Source organism: Aspergillus niger (genome assembly GCF_000002855.4).
Source record: "Aspergillus niger supercontig An02".
NCBI classification, from domain to species: Eukaryota; Fungi; Ascomycota; class Eurotiomycetes; order Eurotiales; family Aspergillaceae; genus Aspergillus; species Aspergillus niger.
Window position 1 is genome coordinate 2,828,197 of NT_166519.1, and position 24,201 is coordinate 2,852,397.

General features: G+C 51.3%; 11 protein-coding genes and 1 pseudogene across 12 annotated transcripts; 6 read left to right on the top strand and 6 right to left on the bottom strand.

Annotated features, from left to right (window-relative positions):
* Positions 1–358: 358 nt before the first annotated feature.
* On the bottom strand, positions 359–1,009 carry An02g11540 (hypothetical protein; the record flags this gene model as incomplete). The annotated part of the gene is made up of 3 exons (XM_059746636.1): positions 359–489; positions 644–842; positions 938–1,009. 3 exons carry the CDS (start codon positions 1,007–1,009, stop codon positions 359–361), a joined length of 402 nt encoding a protein of 133 aa, XP_059603515.1.
* A 164-nt stretch (positions 1,010–1,173) lies between these two features.
* An02g11550 (uncharacterized protein) lies at positions 1,174–2,571 on the top strand (the record flags this gene model as incomplete). The annotated part of the gene is made up of 1 exon (XM_001400245.1): positions 1,174–2,571. The coding sequence occupies one exon, from the start codon at positions 1,174–1,176 to the stop codon at positions 2,569–2,571; it is 1,398 nt and encodes a 465-aa protein (XP_001400282.1).
* A 394-nt stretch (positions 2,572–2,965) lies between these two features.
* An02g11560 (uncharacterized protein) lies at positions 2,966–4,840 on the top strand (the record flags this gene model as incomplete). Its single annotated transcript, XM_001400246.1, has 1 exon — positions 2,966–4,840. One exon carries the CDS (start codon positions 2,966–2,968, stop codon positions 4,838–4,840), a length of 1,875 nt encoding a protein of 624 aa, XP_001400283.1.
* Positions 4,841–5,337: 497 nt separating this feature from the next.
* An02g11570 (uncharacterized protein) lies at positions 5,338–6,111 on the bottom strand (the record flags this gene model as incomplete). The annotated part of the gene is made up of 1 exon (XM_001400247.1): positions 5,338–6,111. One exon carries the CDS (start codon positions 6,109–6,111, stop codon positions 5,338–5,340), a length of 774 nt encoding a protein of 257 aa, XP_001400284.1.
* A 433-nt stretch (positions 6,112–6,544) lies between these two features.
* Positions 6,545–7,398, top strand: An02g11580 (annotated as a pseudogene; the record flags this gene model as incomplete). Its single annotated transcript has 2 exons — positions 6,545–7,105; positions 7,185–7,398. Coding segments are annotated over 2 exons (775 nt in total).
* A 1,321-nt stretch (positions 7,399–8,719) lies between these two features.
* An02g11590 (uncharacterized protein) lies at positions 8,720–11,110 on the bottom strand (the record flags this gene model as incomplete). The annotated part of the gene is made up of 1 exon (XM_001400248.3): positions 8,720–11,110. The coding sequence occupies one exon, from the start codon at positions 11,108–11,110 to the stop codon at positions 8,720–8,722; it is 2,391 nt and encodes a 796-aa protein (XP_001400285.3).
* A 1,554-nt stretch (positions 11,111–12,664) lies between these two features.
* An02g11600 (hypothetical protein) lies at positions 12,665–14,088 on the top strand (the record flags this gene model as incomplete). The annotated part of the gene is made up of 5 exons (XM_059746637.1): positions 12,665–12,687; positions 13,110–13,296; positions 13,362–13,441; positions 13,684–13,837; positions 14,068–14,088. The coding sequence occupies 5 exons, from the start codon at positions 12,665–12,667 to the stop codon at positions 14,086–14,088; spliced, it is 465 nt and encodes a 154-aa protein (XP_059603516.1).
* An 862-nt stretch (positions 14,089–14,950) lies between these two features.
* An02g11610 (hypothetical protein) lies at positions 14,951–15,772 on the bottom strand (the record flags this gene model as incomplete). The annotated part of the gene is made up of 4 exons (XM_059746638.1): positions 14,951–15,140; positions 15,226–15,329; positions 15,380–15,457; positions 15,680–15,772. The coding sequence occupies 4 exons, from the start codon at positions 15,770–15,772 to the stop codon at positions 14,951–14,953; spliced, it is 465 nt and encodes a 154-aa protein (XP_059603517.1).
* A 332-nt stretch (positions 15,773–16,104) lies between these two features.
* On the top strand, positions 16,105–17,469 carry An02g11620 (hypothetical protein; the record flags this gene model as incomplete). Its single annotated transcript, XM_059746639.1, has 1 exon — positions 16,105–17,469. The coding sequence occupies one exon, from the start codon at positions 16,105–16,107 to the stop codon at positions 17,467–17,469; it is 1,365 nt and encodes a 454-aa protein (XP_059603518.1).
* A 452-nt stretch (positions 17,470–17,921) lies between these two features.
* Positions 17,922–19,400, top strand: An02g11625 (uncharacterized protein; the record flags this gene model as incomplete). Its single annotated transcript, XM_001400252.3, has 1 exon — positions 17,922–19,400. The coding sequence occupies one exon, from the start codon at positions 17,922–17,924 to the stop codon at positions 19,398–19,400; it is 1,479 nt and encodes a 492-aa protein (XP_001400289.3).
* Positions 19,401–19,489: 89 nt separating this feature from the next.
* An02g11627 (hypothetical protein) lies at positions 19,490–19,729 on the bottom strand (the record flags this gene model as incomplete). Its single annotated transcript, XM_059746640.1, has 1 exon — positions 19,490–19,729. The coding sequence occupies one exon, from the start codon at positions 19,727–19,729 to the stop codon at positions 19,490–19,492; it is 240 nt and encodes a 79-aa protein (XP_059603519.1).
* A 2,391-nt stretch (positions 19,730–22,120) lies between these two features.
* An02g11630 (uncharacterized protein) lies at positions 22,121–23,803 on the bottom strand (the record flags this gene model as incomplete). Its single annotated transcript, XM_059746641.1, has 5 exons — positions 22,121–22,643; positions 22,801–23,198; positions 23,258–23,422; positions 23,524–23,614; positions 23,661–23,803. 5 exons carry the CDS (start codon positions 23,801–23,803, stop codon positions 22,121–22,123), a joined length of 1,320 nt encoding a protein of 439 aa, XP_059603520.1.
* Positions 23,804–24,201: the final 398 nt, after the last annotated feature.

The window sequence follows — 24,201 nt, forward strand, 5'->3', positions numbered from 1 at the left end:
GTCTTTTCTTTCGTTACGCTGTGGTTGTAGGGGAATAGAGATGGCATAAATAGTATCATGACTTAATGTTATTGCTATTACTATTTTCATTCTATGCTGTGAGTTGATGAAGCTTCAATCACCATTCTCGAGCCAATGCTGGTACCACAAACTATGTTTTGTTTACTTCGTGTATAGTAACCCCGTACCTGATCTGCATATTACAAATGGTTTACGATCAAGAGGTCCTCATCCCTTCCGAAGTATTACCTCCGTGCCGATTAAGCGAAAAGCTACACCGAGTTTCAGAGTTACTCTTCCTGGAAGATGAACTGTGGGAAAACAATAAATCGCATATCCGACGGGTTTACTTTGGGGTTTATGCTGGATCCGATTGGTTGGTTCGGGGAGGAGCTTCCCCGGATTGATGTTCACCACGAAGGTTTATGCGGATTAGCCCATCATCACGAGCATCAAAGTAAGCAGGTATACGATCGAATAACTTCAAACCTTTCGAGTGTAGTATGAACTATATTACCTTATCTATGGACCAAAGAGCGTCCAAGCGTGTGAAGCTTTTTCCAGATACCACACTATCTATTATCTTATCAGTGGCTGGTTATCGGACATTTGTTGCGCTTGCGCCATCAGGATCCGGCCAAACCTACTCTTCCGAGGCACCTCCTCTTTAGTGCATAGCCGGTCAGCACGCCAAGTGTCCATATTATCCAAGAGCAATAGTCAGTCCTCAAATGAAATTGCAGACGGATGGCATCCGATTCCGACGGATGGAAGTCCGAGCTCTGCACGGACGGATAACCACGGCTCTCGGCGATGACGATTGACCTGCAGTCCGGTGGCTCCTGCTAATGAGCTGATACCCTGATATGGCGATTGCATGCTTATCGGGATGGATAGCGAATGGTGTCCTTTCAATGTAGGATATATAGTGTTGTACGTAAGGGATATAGGCTGAAGTGTGACTTGTTGAGTTTCCTTGGATACTGCTATATATCCCATGAAACCCCATTGGCACATTGCTGAACTGCTAGCGTTGGTTCTCTAGCTGTTGCTTATATATCACGGAATATATCATCGTTTATGTATCGGTTATTCTCGCGTTCTTCGTCTCGTCCCCTTCAAAAGCACATATATACACCCTCCCGACGATATAATATACGGTTATACTCCAGTATGGATTGGAGCCAAGATACCCTGCGGGCCGGGTTCTGCCATGCCCTCTCGGATATGTACAAGAGCGAAGTCCCCCTTTACGGGGACCTGGTGGACCTTGTATGGAAAGCAGATGCAGAGGCAATTAACAGAAGCCGAAAATTAGGAGGTGCAGACATCATTGATCCCGACGAGGTATTGCCCTCCAGGAACCGTGTCGAGAGACATGGTGCCATTCGTCTCGGAACCGCGCAGGAACTAGCCACGATCCGGCGTATGTTCGCTGTTATGGGCATGTATCCTGTTGGATATTATGACCTGAGTGTCGCTGGGTTCCCGATGCATGCTACCGCATTTCGTCCCAGGACCAGGGAAGCTCTGGCCAGACATCCGTTCCGAGTCTTTACGACCGTCCTGCGCATGGACTTGCTGACGGAGAGGACACGAGATCTGGCGCAGAGGGCTCTGAAGCAAAGAAACATCTTCACCGACCGCTTGGTGGCTTTGATCAACCACGCTGAGGTACAGGGCCATCTCACCCCTGATGAGTGCAAAGAGTTCATCACCGAAGGACTGGAAACCTTCAGATGGCACTCCAAGGCAACAGTGACGCTTGAAGAATACAAGATCCTCAAAGAGGAGCATCCGTTAATCGCCGACATCGTATCCTTCCCCAGCTGCCACATAAACCACCTTACTCCTCGAACCATCGATATCGACCTCGTCCAGAAGATGATGCAGGACAATGGTATGCCGGCAAAAGAACGAATCGAAGGACCCCCGCGGCGGGAGTGCCCCATCTTACTACGTCAGACTAGCTTCAAAGCCCTGGAAGAGACGGTATACTTCCGCGATGCTAATGAAGCATATGTCAAGGGATCCCATACGGCAAGATTTGGCGAAGTTGAGCAGCGCGGATACGCTCTCACGCGGAAAGGCAGGAAGCTATATGATGACATCCTCAGTCAGGTCAACAAGGAGGCGGCAGAGACAAAAGCTGACTCTGAGAAATATGAGGAGATTCTGAGGAAACGCTTCGAGGGCTTCCCAGATGACCTCCATGAATTGCAAAAGCAGAATCTCGCATACTTCTGCTACCGAACAACACCCAAGGGTAAAAAGGAACTCGGATCTGAAAAGGTTAGTCTGAGCCAGCTCTTGGAGGATCAGATTCTGGAGTTCGAACCCATCACATACGAGGACTTCCTTCCCCTGTCCGCAGGAGGGATCTTCAACTCGAACCTAGGGAATACATCGCAGTCTAAGCGGCTAATCATGGAAGCGGATGCCGATCTGGATGGATTTCAACAGATGATGGGAACTCCTACAGTCGATGAGATTAGTCTTTATGAGCAGATGCAGAAAGACAGCCTTGAAAGCTGCCGGGCGGAGTTGGGATTGAAAGAGATTGTGGAGTGAAGACCTGCTTTCAATGAATCATGTTAATACACAAGCGAATTATTTCCAAACTTATTGCAGTTTATATACCTCGATAACAGCAGCTTTTGTAGAAGCGATGTGCTGCATATCGTAGGTGATGTTTTTGGAAGACTTGGTGCTGTTGGTGTGCAAGTTCGTACCTTCCATCCCTGGACTCCAGTTCGTGTCTATTATTTTCCTCTTCACTCTCTTCCTCTTCCATACGTTCTATCTTGACATGCATTTGCTATTCATTCCAATTTTCTGTATCTTTCCTTTGCTGCTACCACGCTGCCAGCTCTGGTTCATCCTTTGATCATTCTGTCATTCAGCAAATGATGCTCTTTGTGGCCCACCACTGATTCTAACAGCAATCTAGTTCCCTCCTAGCGCAATGATGATGCAAATACTTGGGACCCTGCTGACCCTAGCAGCTCTGGCCATTGCACACGATGGGCCTGATCTCAATCTCTTTGACTATGATCAGCGTGGGCCTCTCTTGGGAACTTGGTTCGGTATACCCGGGCAAAATGCAACGTTCGACTACGTCGTTATAGGCGGAGGCACCGCCGGGTTGACTATTGCCAGTCGGCTGGTCAAGAGCGGATATCTCAGTGTGGCTGTTGTTGAGGCTGGCGGTTTCTACGAATTCGACAACGGTGACCTCTCTGTGGTCCCAGAATACGCAACCTTCTTCGCCGGGCCAGATCCCAGTGACTACCAGCCATTAATTGATTGGGGCTTTCAGACTCAACCCCAGGAGAGCTTGGGTAATCGAACCCTCCATTATGCGCGCGGGAAAACGCTAGGGGGTAGCTCAGGACGAAACTGCATGTACTACCAGCGTCCCACCATGGGCAGCTTACATACGTGGGCGAAAGAGGTGGATGACAAGAGCTATGAATTCCTCAATATGCTGCCCTACTATAAAAAGTCTGTGCATTTCACTCCCCCGGACGAGAGGCTTTTCATCAACTCGACCAACATACAAAACCCAGAAGCTTTCAGCTTGTCTGGTGGACCTTTAGAGGTCTCGTCGGGTAACTTCGTCGATGGCTTTGGAACCTGGTTCCGCAAAGCACTCATTGCTCTGGGGTTAAAACAGACTGAGTTCAATAGCGGCAGTCTGTTGGGTTCTGGCTATTCAACCCTGACTATTAATCCAATCAATGCACATCGGTCTTCATCGGAAACAAGCTTTTTGCAATGGACGCTCGGTTGTGGCCTAGGCCCTGTGATATATCATAAGACGCTTGCGCAGAAGATATTGTTTGATAATCATCGAGTCGCAACTGGCGTCCAGGTTGAAACGGCTGGGACTTTTGGCGTTGCACCGCTTAACTTTACCCTCAGTGCTCAGAAGGGGGTTATATTGTCGGCAGGAGCCATTCAGTCTCCTCATTTACTGATGGTATCAGGAATTGGTCCGCATGACCAACTTTTCCGGTTCAACATCAGCTGCGTCAGTCATCTTCCAGGCGTCGGCCATAATCTACAGGATCATGTCTCCGCCGGAACGACGCATCGTGTGGATGTTCCAACTGTAGCCACGTTAGCTGATGATGATACTCTGGTGGAGTCCAATGTCAAGCAATACATCGTGAACGCCACCGGTCCACTGTCCATCCCGGGTCCAGGTTACTTCGGGTGGGAGAAACTACCAAAACCTTTCCGTTGGCGCCTCTCCAATGAATCCATCCAAGCACTCTCCACGTTACCGGAAGACTGGCCAGAAATCGTATATACTGTCGGTTGCTCTTCCAAACCCGCTAATGCGACTGCTGGTCAAATATATGCTACCATCAACTTCGTCGGCATTGCACCTTTCTCCCGCGGTAACATATCGCTAGCAGGTCCAAATATGACAACCCCTCCCATCATTAACCCTCAATGGTTGACAAACCCCACGGACGTGGAGCTAATGGTAGGCGCGTTCAATCGGAGCCGTCAGATTTGGGCAAAATTGGCCGACCTAGGCGTCGCTGATCCGGTAGAGATTTCACCGGGAAACAATGTGACGACATATGAGCAGATACTTGACTTTATCCGCAGATCCTTGACAACGATTTCACACGCATCTTCAACATGCAAGATGGGACGGAAAGACGACCCAATGGCGGTCGTGGATAGCTCGGCGCGGGTGTACGGAGTCCAGAGATTACGGGTTGTTGATGCGAGCAGTTTTCCATTCCTACCTCCAGGGGCTCCTCAGTCAACAGTTTATGCTTTTGCAGAGAAGATCGCCGAGGAGATACTGTACGGGTTGTGACTGGCATTGCATCAAAGGCAACGACTAGAGCAGATGATGTGGCTGTTTAATGTATCATCCTTAGGATGGACGCTATATCAATAAGAACCTTCCATTGTTAGTCCTTTCTGAGTTAATCTGTGCAGTCCTAAAAATCATCGGGCCGTGACCCGCATGGGAGGTTGAAAAGCATATTAATAGATCATTGGGTTCTCCTGTTAGACGGTCAGTCACAGAGGTTGCAAAAGCACGCCCGGTTTGCTGAATGTGTAGTCACGGAAAGAGAAGGAATAACTAAACATTCGAAACCCAATTATACAATAAAATACAATTGCACTCCTCAATGTGCATAACAGAAAAGTCCTATCTGTACATGGTATACCGCTCTACGCGGTTCCAACCTATGGATATAACACAGCATAAAATCCATACCCATCTAAATATGGGCTCTAAAAATGCTCAGACGACATCTGGTCAGGTTTTGCGAGATCTTCGAGCCCCTTCCCTCGAATTCGAATTTACTCCTTCAGTTCAACATTGGCCGCGGAATCAGCACTTTGCACCACAACCGCACCCTCGTCCAACAACTCCTCCGCAGTCTTAACCTTAACATCCATAACCCGCAGGATGGTATAACGATGCTTGCTCGTAACCTTCTGCACATGACGCCGTCTCCGCTTCGTCTTCTCCGTGATGCGCAAAGGCTCCGACTCGAAACCCATCACCCGGACCCGGCACTCAAACAACCGCTCATCAAGGTACTTGTCGCCGCCCTTGAGCGAGAACTCACGAGAACCGAGCACAGACGCCCGGTTAAACCGAAGGATATCGCCCGATTTTACCTTGGGCATGAGGAATGGCAGACGCAGCTGGTCACCCTCGGTAAGCAGGTAGGGTCTGTCGTGGAGATGGGCGGTAATGTAGTGCGGCTTTTGCGAGGTGAGGTAAGGCAGCATGTCGAGGAGGGATTGAGACACTTTCAATGGAGCGTCAAAGGTCGGGGCCACGGGCTGTTTGTTGAGAGGCACATCGGCGCGGGTTTCGGGGATGGTGTTTTTGGGCGTCAGGAAGTGAGGTTGTTCGATGGGGGTGGAGGTTTGGGCCCGGGGGGTGGCGCTTAGAGGAGCGGAAGGGTGTGATGATGTTGTTGTAGAATAAGATGTAGTGGTGGCTTGGTGAAGGCAGGCACGGAAAGTAGTGGTGCTGCTGGTGCTGGCGAGGATGGAGGATCGGGCGGCGGTGTGCTCGATGGGCAGGGCAAGTGCCCGTGCGAGCGTAGTTCGAGAGAACATGTTTGTGTGTAGTAGAGACTAGGAGAGGGAGGGAATTGAGGCGATTGTTGACCTTGACCGTGCCGTGCCTGGACTCCGAAGCATCTCGAGGATGAAATTCCGGACGGAGAGAGATAAAGTGCTCCACGTGACTTATCGGGGTGCCAAGACTTTGTCCCGTTGCCGCCGCATCGAACTTTTTTGTCTTGTCCTTCCACTTCGGGCTTCCGCCGTTGTTTGATATCAATTTGTTTTTGACTCGCTTCTTCGCGGTTGATTCATCATGGTATGTTGAGATGCGTTTGGAATCTATGGTATTCGGATTGCTAACTGATTGTTCCGTGTGCAGCCTCAGAACGAGTTCGTCTCCCCCACCCACGCCCCAAAGCTGGGCCCCGACCCGAGCTGTTTTTCCACCGCCGGGGAATCGATATGTCGAAGCCACGAACAAAGTATGCTGACGAGGGATTAGGTATATCGAACGCTGGCAGAAGCAGCACGGTAAGCGGCTCGATCACGATGAGCGTGTCCGCAAGCGCCAGGCCCGTGAATCGCACAAGCAGTCCAAGGATGCGCAGAACCTGCGCGGCCTGAGGGCCAAGCTGTACCAGCAGCAGCGCCATAAGGAGAAGATCCAGATGCGTAAGCGCATCAAGGAGCAGGAAGAGAAGAACGTCAAGTCTTCCGCTCCCGATGAGCCATCCAAGACTCCTCTGCCCCAGTATCTGCTTGATCGGTCCCAGGCCACCAACGCCAAGGCCCTGTCCAGCGCCATCAAGGATAAGCGGAATGAGAAGGCGGCTAAGTTTGCTGTGCCTCTGCCTAAGGTCAAGGGTATCAGTGAGGAGGAGATGTTCAAGGTCGTCAACACCGGAAAGAAGACCCACAAGAAGTCCTGGAAGCGCATGATCACCAAGCCTACTTTCGTTGGTAGTGACTTCACCAGACGCCCTGTCAAGTACGAACGGTTCATTCGTCCTATGGGTCTGCGTTACAAGAAGGCCAACGTTACGCAGTATGATTTATCACCTTTCCCCTCATTCTGTCTGGTATGGGAGTCGATTAACTGACGTAATGGCTTTTTCTCTTTCCAGCCCCGAACTGGGTGTCACCGTCCAGCTTCCCATCCTTTCCGTCAAGAAGAACCCCCAGAACCCTCTGTATACCCAACTGGGTGTCTTGACCAAGGGTACCATCATTGAAGTGAACGTTTCCGAACTGGGTCTCGTCACCACCAGCGGCAAGGTCGTCTGGGGTAAATGGGCGCAGATCACCAACAACCCTGACATGGACGGCACGGTCAAGTGAGTTATCTCTTTACACTTCATACAATCTCCCATAATACTAACATTGTATAATCACAGCGCTGTCCTCCTTGTCTAAACACCTTCTCTCATCCATGATTATGAATCCCGCCCTATTCCTTCATATCATCATACCATATCCCTCCCTATCTCAAAATATGCCCTGGTTGCGTTGGTTTGTGTTCGTCTTCACATAGACTATATCAGTGGGTGTGGCGTTAGCGGCGCGCGAAGTATCCGTCTTGTTTCCCAATTTTCATATTCATTTGCCGAAAGGTTTCCTGTCTGTTTCTCATGTGACTTGACTCGACATTGGCTTGCTGAGGCCAGCGAGCGTACCATTTAAGCGCTAAATAAATGAAGCTTGATTTGGTTCGAGTGGTAATTAGGTCCTTACACTGGAAGTAACTAGTAATATGTAGTATAGATCGAGTTGTTAGTACAGTAAACCGTGGGTACGAGCAATTAATGCAGACCACCCCTAAAATTGCTTATGGTGGAGGAACCCTTATACTGATAAATGTTATGGAACATGGCTTATATTTGACCAGTTGACTGGGAATCTGACCAATTGACTAAAGTTATATGTTTTAGTATACTATTCTACTATTACTAGACGTGGCCAAGATAGTATCTAAAGGCTTTTTTGGATTATTTAATTATAGAATCAGCTGATTCAATCTATGTCACCTTGATAAAAGCGATTTTGTATGGGATGAGATCTGGATTCTAGCAATTTCCTAGTATCAGGGATTTAAGTAGATTTATAGGTAAAATCGGCGATTGACACCGGTGATTGAGTTGTTTAACTGATGGATTCACTATGTGTTGCTTTTATCCAGGCTTTACTATAGCTATACTCTACGGATAAAGAATATCGATCATCTACAGCAAGACCGGAATTGCAAAGTGACATATGTAAATTAGTATATTCCAATTATACTCTTAGACCGAACTCCGAATACCCATGCTGTTTCTGAGTCCCACAGCTTCCAATGCAAAAAAACAACACGTAATCTGTCAATGACCCAATCAATAATCAATCGCCCAGGCTGAAGCGCGACTCAAGACAAAAGACAACACCATGTTTCCAGCGGGTGTGTTCCGTAAACCAAAATAATTGTAGCAGAAGAGGACGTATAGATCCAAAATGGAACAAGAAGTGAAACAGGTATGTGTCGTACAGAACAAAGGAAAAGGCGAGGATATAACGGTGTAACTTGAGAACGCCGGGTTCATCGGAGAGGTATCAGGACGTGAAAGACACACAGGAACATAAGAAAGGTCGGTTGGTTTAGTCGACAGTGTAAGTTGGTTGCGATTAACTAGCTGCCTTCTTCTAGTGCAGCTTTGATTTTAGCGAAGAATCCGGCGGGCCAAGCGGCTAGTTCTTCGTCCTTGGGGATACCACGGACACGGCAGTGGTTGACCACGTTCACTAGGATTCGGTTCAGCATGTCCTGTGTGACTGGGACAGCACCTTCGAGCTGCGCGTCTGGGTAGAGGAATGGATCGCGCTGGCCGAGAAGCTCTTCCACGGTTGGACGTAAAGTTTGATCGCGCTGGAGACAGCGCTTCAGCGTTCGGACTAGACCAGGAGGTACGGGGACGCCCCCTACGCCGAATGCTGGGAAGTCAATCTTCACGTGGGGATTAGGGATGGCTAGGATGCGTTCGTAGTATTTGGCGATTTTGGCAAACGGAGGCTGGCCGTACACCATCTTATAGAGAATGCATCCCAAACTCCATACGTCACTTGGCTTGCCTAGCTTCATCATCTTTCCGACACTTGCTGGCAGGCCGAGAGAAGCGTTGGAGTCGACTAAGGCCTCGGGGGACATGTAATTCGGAGTCCCCACCTGCTGTTCACGGTGCACATTTACAGTGTTATCTTGGATGGCGTTCGCAATGCCGAAATCGATAAGTTTCAATCGGCCCTGAACCAGGAGGAAGTTCGCCGGTTTCAGATCAGAGTGGACAATGTTGTGATCGTGTACAGCTTGGACACACTCGAGCATCTCCTTCCAGTAGTATCGGGTAAAGTTGATGTCGAATCTCGCGTCTTCAGCGTTCAGTCGGTAGGTAAGGATCTTCTCTAGATCTGACTCTCCAATTTCCATTAAGACACTCAGAGTATGTTTGTCCGAGTTCAGCTCCCAATCGAATAAGCGGACGACACGATCAAGGTTCTCCAATTTCTTCAGCAAGTCAATTTCACCCTTGTATCCAGCTAGGGTTGTTGGATCGACGTCCTCCAGATTTACCCTCTTCAGGGCAAATATCTTATAGTTTTCAGCCATGACGCGGTAGACTCTCGAACTCCCACCACGACCGATGCAGTCCAGCCGGGTGAAGGGCTTGTGGTTGACCGAAACTTGACTGCGCTTTTTCCGTGACTGTGATGCCGTAGCAGCTCCTCCTGTCGCGGTGGCGGTCTCAAGAACGGACATCTTAGGAGGAGGAGGGGCCGGCCTGTGAGGGGTGTTATTACTTCTTGTTGCAAGTATCTTTCTAGGGGAGTTCCCGTTCCCTGCAGGTGTCTCCCCATGCTCTTTCTTCTCATCCCCATACACCACAGCAAGCTTCTCAGGCTTGTCCAGCAAGTTGAAACCCTGAGGCTTGGTGCGCTTGAACGTCGGTGGAGGCTCATTCTCCTGGTCTCTAGACGAAGGCAATGTAGGCGGAAGAGGGACTTTGAACACAGGCTGTTCCTGCGAACTTGAGGGTTTGGAGGACATTTCTGAAGAAGACCCAGGTGTTGATTTCGAGTGCGATCCATAGGATTTCGGAGAGGATGATCTAGAAAAGGGTCCATCTGCACGATCATAGGATCGGTGCTCGTCGGTTCTGAGTGGTGGGCTTGGATCGGCCCATGATACTTTGGGTGACGAAGATTTCGCTGTATTCTTATAGTGGTAGTCGGCGCTATCGATATTCGGGTCGAGCTCTTGGTCTTCATTATTCTCTTCACTCTGTCGTCGTAATACACCACGTCTTGCGGGACCGTTCAAGAACGTTCCAGTGAGTCGTCCGACCCTCTTGACGCGCAATGAGCTCGCCATGCCGATATCCTCCGGATTTCGCGTTCGTAATACCGATGAAGGACCGGTGCGAGGAGCGTAGTCATCCTCATACCTATACTTCCTTTCATCTTCTGAACGTTCCGCACTTCCGTGCTCGTCGACATAGCTCCTTTCAGCAGAGCGTCTCTGAGAGGGGGATACGGATGCGGGTGAGCGTGTATGGCTACGCGATGCATTGATCCGCACACTGCGTGGCCTTGGGGCGGGCGTAATGAAATCATTCGAATTGGTTCTTGCGTCCTGGTCGGCACTTTCGCTGTTGGACAGGAGTGATCCCTCCCTTCTTGATCTGCCGCCGCTGCCGCTTAATGATGGTGCAATGCGAACCACGCGAGGCGCAGGGCTTCCGGTCGAATTGCTTTGAGGAGGCGTTGCTCGAGATCGTCTTTCCTGGCTGGAGCTAGCCGATGATCCCATGCGCTCGCCGCGAAGCCGTGGGGACACATCTAGTCCATCTTCATCAAGCAGGGCCTTGACGGACGCGCTGAATTTCGGTTCGGGGACTTCGTCGTCAGAGCTATCTCCCGGCGAGTATTGTCTGGCCACGGAGGAATGGGTTCGAAAGGCGGATGAGTTTTGGAACTCTGGGGAGGTCCGCCTGGACCCGGAGCGGGAGAGCGCGGCGCGGGACATCTCACGGGTACGAGAATTGTCGAAGTAAGCCGGTAGGTGTGCTGTCGATGGTGAAGGGGGGCAAGGGCTTCATGAAAGAGCTCGGAGAGACCGCATTGACGTGTCAGCCCGAAGAACCAGCCCAGTTGGCCCCAATGGTACCTGCTGCAAAGGGTTAGTAGTCGACGTTTGGCGTGTTGTGGTTGATTCGTAGTAAATCGAAACATCCAACTTCGAATTGCCGGTGGCTGGGCGCGGGTCACGTGGCTAGGTTGTTGTTCTGGTTGCCCCGGGCAATCCTTTCCCCCCATCAACAATGATCATTAGACTCCCCACTCGATGATGTCGAGGTAACTGGAAGTCCCTCCTTGCTTGCACTGACATGGTCCATTCCTTTTGGCAAGTCATCTCGTCGCTTGTATTTTGGCTGACTTTGCATCTTCTGCAGGCAACCGTGCTTTCGCTTCGACGCGACGTTGACCCCCGGGGATTTTTAGCGCAAATCAGCAACTACGGTTAATGCTTCTGCTCCAATGGTAGCCTTTATCTTCCGTGCACTGATGTGCCACGGTACTTAACTTCCTTTCGTGGGTTGAATAGTAGTTGGTGTAAGCACTTAATGTTAATTTATTAATCAATTAGTTAAGTTGATCTTATCCTACTTTGATATACTGCTACATAGTACTACTGTCTATTGTTGCGGTGGAATTCGGTTACTGCTAGAGCAACGATACTAAGTATATATATATATCCGAATGGAACATCCCCTGTCAACTCCCTGGTCTGATTTAGCAACATCATGCTACTACTACGAACAACTACCACTAATTAGTATGAAGCGTGTAATGAGTCACTGGTAATACTAAGCACATCATGCTGACACAATTGAAGTTAATTAGTACTATCGTCGTAGTAGTGATAAACTTCTGGCAGCAGTACTACAAGCAGTACTATTCAATTGAGTAGTAACTCACAAATACTACGATAAACATCATGATAACACAGCCCTAGAAACTTCCTGGCTCTGAACCTCGAATCAAACGGCGACACGACTGCAAACGGAATACAACGCACAGACAGTAACTACTAAGGATCGATAACTAATTATACCGTATACTTAATGAATTTCTCACGATAAAAGTACGAGATAGGATGGAATGGCATGTCAAGGCACGATATTCGAACAAGTTTGATTCTATGGCTAATAGTCAAATCTACAGTGGAATGTGCACACCAGACGACGAAAGAACCGACTGCAGAGAGGTCCCCCTACTTCTGGCTCGTAGTTGCCTCCTGTCTTCTCAACAATGGATCACGCCAACTAATCACGGTTTACACGAGCTATGATCCCTAGTAGCCAGCTGTCCCATTTGCGAGCTTTGTAGGTTGAGGGCTTGATACAGGTTTGCTGGAACTGAGGCGGTTTCGTGAACAGGGAATTTGCTTGCCAAACCCCCTGTTCCTTACTCCGAGAATAACCTTTGGATAGCAGATGTGTGCGTCGAAGGCATACATCGATTGCCATTGCATGTGACAACTTTTGCCAGTGCAAGTATCTGCTGTGGTTTGTTCTTTATGACAGACCCATTAAAGTTCAGGTATATACTTCATCGACTTGTCAGCATCCTGATAAGCCTGGAAACTGATAGTGCGAAAAGTTGCTTATTGCATGAAGTCTGTCCTCTCGATCCAGTCTTTGAGCCAGAACTAATTTTGCGCGTGTATCGTGAGGCATTTTCTTGCCGATACGAGGAATCCAAGAGCGCAATTGTGCTTAAATGAGCATGCTAAAGTGTAATCCATGACTCGTAAGTTCAGTGGCGTAGTTTCGGTCTCAGAAATTACAGATCGATGAACTGGCGGAGAAAAGGAGGAGTCCTATGATATGGATCAGCTCTGGCAAAAATAGAACGTGGAATAAGCTCGCTGGGGCAAAGTTCCCAATACAGGAAACTAGTCCAACCTTGAAACATGGAGCATGAACGATATTCCCGATTGTCAAAAGTGTTTTTGGCCTCAGGTTTGACGTGACCTGCCACAAGCACCTGACATCACCTGACGGTCTGCAGCTTCCTAAAGAGGTATGCGCGGCCGAGTGTGCCTTCAGTCATTGTCATCGTCATCATCGTCGTCGTCGTCGTCCTTCGTTGTCGTCGTACTTACTCCCTAGGGAGACTGGGAGTTTCAGGAGAAGAGTTCCTCCATGGGTGTGACCGAAGTTCGCCGCCCCCTGCAGTGACTGATCGGATTGCCTCCGTTTCCTTCCCCTCAGAGTGACTTGGCAGCTGCTCCCCGGTCATTGTTCCGGCGGCAGCATATGCTAATTGCTATTCGCTCAATTTTAGGTGCAGGGTATGGTAGTACCTGGCTATTTGCGGCGGTCAATCAATATTAATCAAATTAGGTAAACTTCCGAGGTTAGTCGACTCAAAACCCGGTCAACTTTAACTAGAAGTCCTAACTGGGTCGGTCTTTTAGAGTTTCCACAGGAACGAACAACGATCGAACCCATCTGCAAGTGATGAAACCACGAAGACATCATGCAGATGCCACTGTTCCAGAGTCAAACAAACCTGTGTCCACAACTAACCCAGTGTCCACTTCCACTGCCTTGATTCCATCGTCTGGAGGGGAAGCCGTCGGCCCAGGACTGGCCTTACTAGTAGTGTTCGGTTAAAGCGGGCAACCGGCAGCTCAGGCCATTGGGATTTGGGGGAAAAGAGGGGGGTGGAGCCTCAGGAACCAAAGGTACGAGACCTTCGGGTCAGGAACGCCTGTTCGGGCAACGATTGCCCTTTCCAAAAGGCTTTCTTGCCATTACGATTGCCAGGTCGACTAGCCAGGGATCAATATTGGTATTGAAGAGCAGTCTAGATTGCTGCACGAGAAAGTCAACCGACATTTTAGGGCAGACTGTGTTGTGCAGCTTGTCGTTTGCTTGTGGTGGATGATGTTCTCTTGGCTTCTCTGCTTCTCAGGCTGAGGGCGCTTTACCGTAAGTATTCTTGCCTGCCGCGCTAAGGCAGTACCTACTGCATCCGCAGCTTCCTGTCCCTGACTAAAAAGCGATGCTAATAATGCACTAATTTAGCGTGCAAAGGCTGCATCCACCAGACCACATTCGGTTGTGCGCAGCACAGGAAAGTTGTGCTCCTGTTCTGCTTGTTGTTGTCCCCTGCACACTTCAGTCCACGAGTAGTCTCCCGCTACTTTTTTAGGTTAGTGACCCCAGCTGGCTTGTTTGAAGTGAGAGTTTTCTTCCTCCTTGGGGGAAATTAATTTTTCTATATTTGGAGTGGGTAGATAGAGCATGACACTGTCGAGCACTCGCCCGGATTCTCAATCGATGTTTTGATTTTACTACGAGTCCTTCATGACTGTAGTGCGCAGATAAGATCTGTGCTCCTTTCAATTATTGATTGCACTATCTACTTTGTATTGTGGAATGGATTTCTTGTCCGGGGGAAGAGTGGGCGGCCCCCTCTCTATTAGTTTTCAGAGTTCACTTGTCTCTTGCATTTGTCATTGCTTTTTCCTTTGTCTTTTGAAGCCTAACGTTCCGGAACTGGATTTATGCACCGCCCCGGAAATTAGTTGATCAGTCAACGCACATATGTCACAAAAATCTTAACGCCTTTTTTTTGTTGCTTTTCCTAGTTTTTGTTCCCTTTGCCTTCCCCTCCTCTGCCCACTATACCTGTCTTTTTCTCTCCTAACCACACCTGGATAGCGTCGGTTAGGCTCCGTACTCCGTATTTGACTATTTTTCTCTCTTAGTTGTTTTATCACATTTTGAAAGGGGATCTAAGCAACTCTAAAGTTTCACATTGACTTCATCCATGGGAGAAGGTGGAACCGGGCTCACAATTCAGGGACAAAACACCGGCCGTGTTGATCGCCCATGGGTCGGCCTCGACGGCTGGCCGGCACTGGGATTATCCTCTTGTTTACCTGATGAGGGTCTGCGCAGTCTGACTGCCATTGGCCCGTCATCCGATCACCACAGCCAACATCACCCCCCCGACTTGCTCTTCTGGTTGGCATTCGGTCGCTGACCACCCCACGGGTGACCCGACGATGATGTTGATGATAATGATGTTGCTCATGCTGTGCTGCCGATGCCCACTGTACTGTACCTTCCCGCAGCAGTGTTGCACACCCAGACGCTCACACCGAAGCATCCATGTTTTTTCTTCTTACTTGCTTTTTTCTTTCCCACCGTGGATGCTAGCATGAGCGTCTTCAAATCAGAAGCATGGTTGATTGATACTAGTGTACTCACTCACTTACTCCCTGACAACGGAGCCTCTCACCAGTACTGAATTGAGAGCCCCAATTGGTGGCGGCCTTGGTCAGTGGCTCACCGGCCTAGGCTCCTCCCCCTGCTTACAGCGTCCGTTGCTTGACAAAATAATACTACTATGGACGGAAAAGGTCAGAGGTGACCCGCAAAAAGCTCGGAACTAATACCTTCTCAGTCCAGGATACCCCGTTCCCCTAAATAGTATTCTCGTTCTGCTTAGTTTGTTTCGGATGAGCCCACATACAACGGTAGTCCGCTCTGGTTTGCTTCCTAGTTTCCACTGGCACCCGGCGCATCCACTTGGCTAGCTTGGCCTCGAAGATCCGGGTCCCTCGATCACAGAGGACCCAACATGCTCTCAGCCGGGTGTGCAGCTCCATTCGTGGTTCCAGACTTGGGGGAGAACTCCATCGCCCGATCCCGCTGGCACGGGAGGAAATCCCTCTCAGGGGTATATAAACCTCCAGGCTGATCACCTCGTTCGATGAACATCAAGCCCTTCGTCAGTCACTTTGTTTTGTCTTGCTTTTTGGGTTCTGTCTTTCCTTACCCGACCCTCATTTTCACCAGTCTGTCGTTAACCAATTAGGCTGCCTCGAGCCAGCCGTTCTTCCATTTTCATACTCTTTTGGATTCTTTTGACAGGTTCAATTCAGACACTCGCTGACGTCTTACTCACTCTTTGTTATACATTCTTTGCCCTCTCGGCACAATGCGTTCCGACAAGCTTCTCGTGCTCGCCGGTCTGGCGAGCTATGCTCTCGCTCTCCCCACGAAGGACTTGGACCCCCGTACCTTCGGCCTCGTCGCCGAGATCCTCACTGACCTTGGTGAGGACCTGACCGGTTTCATCGAGGCCCTCCTTGGCGGCGGTGTCAAGAGCTCCGCAAGCCTCCTCACTGGTATCAGCGCTCAGGCAGCTGCTGTCCTTGAAGGTGGTGCCCTGGGTTGCACTGCTGGCAAGATCGAGGCCTCCGCTCGTGCGGAGCTGGCTGCGTGGATCCGGGCTCATGCCAGCTTCGATGCCTCCCTCAAGTCGTCTCTGTTGGCCTGGTGTGAGGGTGAGGACTCTGCCACCTTGTCCGTCGATGTCCGTGCTGGTCTCGCTCTGTTCATTCCCACCTGCGCCGAGGTCGCTGCCAAGGGCGACATTTACGTGACTGTCGACGGTATCTTCTCCGTTTCCGAACTCGAGGCCGCTGTTGTCCTCAGCTCTTCTTTCCAGTCTACTCTGTCTACTTTCCTGTCCGGATCCGTTGGTGTCGAATTGGATGCCGACATCAAGGCTGGTCTTTCCCTCTGTGCTGGTGGTGGTGTCGTCGCCGACCTTGCTTCGGACATCGAGGCCTCCCTGAAGGTCTGGCTTTCCGGCTCTGAGTGCTCTCTGAGTGCCTCCCTCAAGGCTGCTGTCCTTGCTTGGTTGGAGGGCAAGGCTAGTGTGTCTGGCGTTGTTACCATCGGCACTGTGCCCACTGCTGGTCTCACCACTGTCTCCGTCGGTGCCGCCATTAACGCCCTTGTCGAAACCTCCGGTGCCCTCACCGCTAGCGCCCAGGCCTACCTCTCTGCCTTCCTCAAGTCCTCCCTCGCCGCCGACATTGAGGCCGATGTTAAGGTCGTTCTGGAGGCCTGTATCTCGGGCAAGCTTGCCACTTCCGTCAGCGCCGATGCCCGTGCTGCCCTGGCAGTCTGGCTCTCTGGCGATAGCTGCCAGCTGGGCGTTGAGCTGAAGGCCGTTCTCTACTTCTGGCTTTCCTTTGCCCTGAGCGGCGACGTCACCGTCGACTTGTCCACCGACATCATTACCGAACTCGAGACTTTCATCACCGGTACCATCGACACTCTCATCGGTGTCAACATTAGCGGCGTGCTCTCCCTTCTGCTGTCTGGCGAGAGTCTGGCCTCCCTTTCCCTGGAGTCTCGTGCTGAGCTGTCTGCTGTCATCGGTGGCTGCGCTGGTGTTGATATCAGCTCCTCCATTGAGATCATCGTCATTGAATGGCTTACCGGCTGCAGCATCCCCGGCGGTCCTTCCATCGGCTCCGGCTCCGGCTCCAGCTCCGGATCTTCGTTCTAAAGCTCATCCCCAGCGCCCTCCAGCATTCCTGCCGTCGCTTTCGACCCCCGCTGTCAGCGTTCCTTGCTGTTCCCACCGTCTCGGTTCCCACTGGCGGTTCTAGCCCCAGCAAGCCTGCTCAGTCCGGTGCCCCTGGTGTCCCCTCCGGTGGTGTTGTTCCCTCCTCTCCCGCTCAGTCCGGCGCTCCCGGATCCCCCAACGGTGTCAGCCCTACCGACACTCCTTCGGTTCCCTCCTCCCCTGCCCAGTCTGGTGCTCCTGGCTCTCCCTCTGGCGGCGTCCCCGCTCCCAGCGGTGGCGTCGTTCCCTCGTCTCCTGCCCAGTCTGGTGCTCCCGGCGCCCCTAGCGGCGGTGTTGTCCCCACTGCCTCTGTTCCGGAAGGCGCCAGTGCCGGTGCCTCCACTACTCCCTGCGACACTATCACCGGCGAGACTGTTGTTCCCGTTGCTACTATGACCGAGGGCGGTTCTGCTCCTAGTGCCCCCGCTCAGTCTGGTGCTCCTAGCGTTACCCCCATCGTCGGTGGTGGTGCTGGCGGCTCTACTGGTGGTTCTACTGGCGGCTCTGGCTCTGGCTCTGGCTCTGGTTCTGGCTCCGGCTCTGGCTCTGGCTCTGGCTCTGGCTCTGGCTCTGGCTCTGGTTCCGGCTCTGGCTCCGGCTCTGGCTCTGGCTCTGGCTCTGGCTCTGGCTCTGGCTCTGGCTCTGGCTCTGGCTCTGGCTCTGGCTCTGGCTCTGGCTCTGGCTCTGGCTCTGGCTCTGGCTCTGGCTCTGGCTCTGGCTCTGGCTCTGGTTCCGGCTCCTGGTCCGGCTCTGGCTCTGGAGGTGCTGCTCCCTCTGGTAGCGTTGTTCCCGCCGGGCCCTCCGGCTCTGTCCCTGCTGTTCCTACCGCTAGCGTCCCCGAGGGCGCCAGCGCTGGTGCCTCCACCACCCCCTGTGACACCATCACCGGCCAGACTGTTGTTCCCGTTGCTACTATGACCGAGGGCGGCTCTGCCCCCAGTGTCCCTGCTCAGTCTGGCGGTGTTGTTCCCTCTGCTCCCGCTCAGTCCGGTGCTCCTGGTGCTCCCTCCGGTGCTCCTGCTCCCAGCGGTGGTGTCGTTCCCTCGTCTCCTGCTCAGTCTGGTGCCCCCGGTGCTCCCTCCGGTGGTGCTAGCGTCCCTGCTGTCCCCACTGCTAGCGTCCCTGAGGGTGCCAGCGCTGGTGCCTCTACCACCCCCTGTGACACTCTCACCGGCCAGACTGTTGTTCCCGTTGCTACTATGACCGAGGGTGGCTCTGCCCCTAGTGCTCCTGCCCAGTCTGGTGCTCCTGCTCCCTCCGGTGGCGCTCCTGCCCCCAGCGGCGGTGTCGTTCCCTCCGGTGGTGCTAGCGTCCCTGCTGTTCCCACTGCTAGCGTCCCTGAGGGCGCCAGCGCTGGTGCTTCCACCACTCCCTGCGACACCCTCACCGGCCAGACTGTTGTTCCCGTTGCTACCATGACCGAGGGCGGTTCTGCCCCCAGTGCCCCTGCTGAGTCTGGCGCCCCTGGTGCCCCCAGCGGTGTCAGCCCCTCCGAGACCCCTGCCGCTCCCGCTCAGTCTGGCTCTGGCAACGCTCCCAGCGGTGGCTCTCCCGCCCCCAGCGGTGGTGTCGTCCCCTCCGGCGCTGCTAGCGTCCCTGCTGTTCCCACTGCCAGCGTCCCTGAGGGCGCCAGCGCTGGTGTTTCCACCACTCCCTGCGACACCATCACCGGCCAGACTGTCGTCCCTGTCGCTACCGAGACCGTGACTCCTGTCCCCGTTGCCACCTCGGCTACTGAGGGCGGTTCCTCTCCTCAGATCACCACCGCTCCCGTCGCTGGCTCCGGCTCCGGCTCCGGCTCTGGCTCTGAGACTGAGGTGGTTACTGTCACCGTCACTGCTACTGTGAGCGTTTCGGCTTGCGACTGGTAAGCTTCCAACAGCAGCCTACAAGTTACGACGATAGCAACGGCATCAATGGTGAATAGTCCTCCTGTACATACCTAATTTTCTAATTCTAATTATTGTGAAGATTGTCTTGAATATCTGCTCGAATTTGTACAAGGCGAGGGAAGCAGGATGTCTATAGTGGCGAAGCAGGTACAAATCTTTATTTTCTGGCTTGATTGTTTGATACTATCCCACCTTTCCCTCCAATGGAGTCCATTCGCCTTGCCGATGCAATGATGTGTTATTTGAATACCTGTACAGTACTTATGATGGAGGATTGAGCGAAAGCCAGCCTCGTCTTGAATGTTCATTTCTTTCTTTTTCTTAATCTCGATTCGATATGCCAAACCAGCGTATCTCCATGCCAAGTAGATCTTGATTTCTTAGCAACAACATGAGCGGCCCCCTTCTGCCCCAAACTCCCAAAGCAGTAACCAAGCAGACAATCCTCGTTCTTAGTAAGACAGTTCTCCTGCCCCCGACGATCCCGTCCATCGTGATTAGAGCCAAACCAACGAACGAACGAATGCCCCTCTAATACGAATCCCTGCCTGTTTGTTTGTTTGTCTGTCTTTACTCATCAACGTTCCAGAACCAAACCACCTCATCCCACTCAGCTGACAAGGTCTGAGCAAAACACTACTCAGTCGATCACAATTAGAGAACGCGACACAGCCACGACATGTCACTACATCATCATCAAGCGGCTGAGGACGGGATACAGGGTACGTCATGATAGCGGCACGCAGTGGGTAAGCTGACGAAAAGAGGTGATTCTGAGCTGATGTGTACACCGTAGTGACTTGAGTTAGGATTGACTAGTTAGCATGGTGGAGGAGATTGGAGACGGGATGAATTGGGATGTTCGTGTTTTGCATGCTATCCACTTACTACTAAAATTATCTGTGCGAATGGGTGGTTAATTAATTGACTATTATTAAATGGATGCTTATTTTCTACAATGCTATTATTATAATATAATACCTATATAGGGCTGTGGGGGGTGATGGGCGCACGTCATTCATTATCTGGGACAAGTATACAGTGGGAACCGGTACTGGCATTATGGAGTCACTACTATTGTGGGTATGTATGTGTGCTTAAGCTCTTATCAAGATGATCTTATATGTGTCTTGGTGATCGTTGCTGCTCTTTGTAGGTGGGTTCAGTGCTTAAGATATTTTATTATTATTTATTGTTCCTATCTGAATGGATTGTGCTCGTTAGGATTAGTGTCTGTGCTGATGATGGTACTTAGTCGGTTATAGGGGGCTGTTGGTATAGTTTGTTTGTTCGTTCGTCACGAGGTTAAGGGGAAAAGGGATACGATGACGAGAGGAAGTCCGTCGGTTGTTTAGGATTATCTAACTTTCTATCTAGACTGCAGTAGATTACACGAATTTTACATGATATGATGTTGTAGTTGATTTGATGTACAACTCACCTAGGTTTATCACCAACTGGTGAATACCCCCTCAAGTGCCCCTCGATACGAATTCGATATTTTCCTAGGCGTGATTCAGTACCTACAGTATAAAATTCTGTGTCATTGTTATTATTATTGTAAGCGTGACATGGCTCTGCTATCTACTATTTACCCATGTAGGAGCCGGACTCAGGCTGAGTATTCTAACATACAGTCTGCCTTCAACGCCAATCCTTACGAGGTCTTAACATTGTCCATATAGGAGGCACTTGGAAACATGTACCAAATTGAAAGGCGTGCTCAATGGCACTATTTCTTTCCCCTATCTAATTCCCGAATGCAAGATACCATACCCTGTTACTCTACAGTACACTAATGCCTTACCGAATCTACTCCCATATCCCCCTGGCTCCTCAGAAGGTGGAATAGGGGCATACTTGGCTCCCTCCCAGCTAACAACCACCACAACCAACCACCATATTAAGATCTCCCATTAACTGAGCATCTCTATACCAACGGCTCAACGGTCTAAATAACCGACAAACAATAGTCTCAATAGTCGATCAGCCCGAAATTAATAGTCAACCTAGCCTTGTGGAGAATCCCCCGAAAACGGTCGCGTGCCGGGTGAACTTTGTTTAAATGAAGTGCGCTAGTAGTGGTTCCCCCGGACTAATATTTGGGATCACTGTAGAATTAGACTACTATCTCATTTGCCAAGAAAACTTTGTTCCACGGAACTGGGATTGCGTGGTCTGAACTTTGCAGAAAAATGAATTATTCTATGATGGCACAGGGGTTGGATGGACTATTGACGGAGATATTGCTGAGACAGGCATAGGATGCAAACTCTCTTTTTGTTTATTGTTTATAGTGACATTACCACGTGTGCATAGATCGCTAAGTATTGAGTTGCGGAATCCTCCAATCCTTCGCTCTTTTAGTGGGACTTTGGTATGTGGGTTTATGTAGGTGAAGCTGTGTGTGTGTGTGTGCGCCCTGAATGGTAGGGCATGTAGACTACCTTGAAGATGCAGAGCTACCTACCTTGTCGCTCGAGGCGGTCCGGCGCATCGCGATGATCTTCTCGCGGAGCAGCTTCTCGCGTAGTTCGGAGCTGGAGATGCGTACACGAGCTGGGTTATTGGAGGGAGCAGCAGTCTGCGATCAGGTGGTTAGTTTAGGTCTGTACGGTGAGAGGAGCAATGCAGGGTTTGTTTGGGCGTTGAACGAACTTAGGAAATCATAGAATTTGTGTGAAGAGGACCCTCAGAAATCATTCACCCACCTCAGTGGCATCCTTCATCTCTTGGTCGCTCGAGCTCGGCTTCTCAGCCTGCGGTGGTGATCGTTTGGCGGCATCCTCGTCTTCATCAGCCATCCTCTTTCGTTTATCACTGGGGACGGATACGGAGGACGTGTTGCGCCGTCTCCGCGCAACTGGGGCATATCTCTCAATGGACCGACGCCGCTTCCTATCTCTCATGCGGCTGTGGCTGCGGCTGCGACTCCGACTGCGGGAGTCCTGGCTGGCGCTGCGGGAGCGACCTCGACTGCGGCTGCGGCTAACACTCTGGGACGAGTACCGGCGTCTGCGGGTGTCATTGCGATCTCTGCTGCGACTCAAACGGCGGTCGTCACGGGACTTGCGGGCCTTTGCAATATCAGCGGTGGATTCTTTCTTATCATCTCGTGAAGAGTGAGGCGATGATCCTCTGCGTCTGGTGCCGCTACCATCCGACCCTTGCGACCTCGAACGGGACCTCGATGCTGAAGAACCTCTCCTCTTGCGTCGATCCCTGTAGACAGGTGAACGCGATGCACTGCGGGAAGAAACGGATCTCCGTCTCCGTCGGTCTCTTCTGGGACTACGTGAGCGTGATGATTCACTGCGGGTAATGGATCTTGCACGATCACCGTAATCAGGGCTGCGTCTCCTGGGCCTCCTGCGATCACCGCGGTCCCGGGGAGACAGAGCCGCTAATCGACCGACGTCGTCGGTTCCGGTCGTTGCCAGGATGGCGCCGACGTGGTGGGGGTGAGCGCGAGGAAGACACGGAGCGAGAACGAGAGCGGCTGGGCGAACGGGATGGCCGACGGCCTCGACGAGAGCCTGAGGGCACGTAGGAATCGAACTCTCGTCTGCCAGGCGGACCTCGAAAACGGTCACGGCTGCGTTGTCGCGGAGGCGACCGACGCCTATCAAAGTCTCGACCACCGCGACCACCGCCTCTTCTTCCTCCCCTTGTGCGCTCAGACCGTTCTCTGCGTCGAAGGTCTTCAAGTTCTCGTTCTCGTGCGCGCTCCTGTTCCTTCTGTTTGCGGGCTTCCTCGGCGGCTCTTTCCGCTTCGATCTAAATAACGAAGGCGTCAGCATGCGACCAACAACCCAGACATCCGCGAGGCATCCCACCTTCTCTTGGATAAGCTCCAGTTTCTTCGCCTCCAGCAACTCCTTGGGCACGCCCTGGGGGTTTTCCTGGGCACTCAAGCATAGCGACCACAGCTCTTTGCAAAACTTGCCAGTATCTTTATCCAGGAATCCGGTGAGCTGAATCTGCAGGGACTTGATATCGGGCTGAGATAATGCAAAGTGAAACCAGTTAGCTTGAATGGCTGAACCCCGAGTAAAACATAGCAAATCAGCATTAAAGGCAAAAGGTAAAAGGTCGTACATACAAACCGCGACCCTTCCAAAAGGTTAAAGCAGAGCTCAATAACGACGTCATCTTCATTTCCCAGAATCTCGGAGATCTTCCCAGCAATCCATCTGCAATAGTCAAAATGTTAGTTCCAGATCCGGATGATAACAGCACCTCGCGATAAGAAACTTAGCTGGGGCTTTTGCAACGCACTTCTTCATCACCTCGATGTTGACCTTGGTCATATCCACCTTCCGGCTGAATTCCGGAGGGAATTTGGTCTGCTTCAGCAGTTTGGCATCCACACTCGTCGCCATGGTTTCTAGTCCTAGTCCGAGAGAACCAACAGCTATTGAGGAGTCGACAATATGTGCAGCGACCGGCGCGTGAACAGCTGCGGTGATGAGCCAGCCACGAGACTGCGGTTTGGGTGTGTCTCGACGTCCGAAGGCCGGAGTCGCAGTCGGACCGAGGATAGCTTCAATCTTGCCTTTTTGGGAAGTTGATATTACCCGAGTCCTAGTAGTTACCTTCTCAAGGACTCAGGGATCAATCTATATGTTATCCCAGTCTTAAGCACTACTATATTTCAATAATTAATTAATCTTTGACTATGCCAGTGCTCCTTCTCCCCTTCGAAAGAAACTTGAAGTGCCTGGTCACGTCCAGTCACTACGTAGTATTATATTCAACTCTATATCCTCGACGGTGTGGG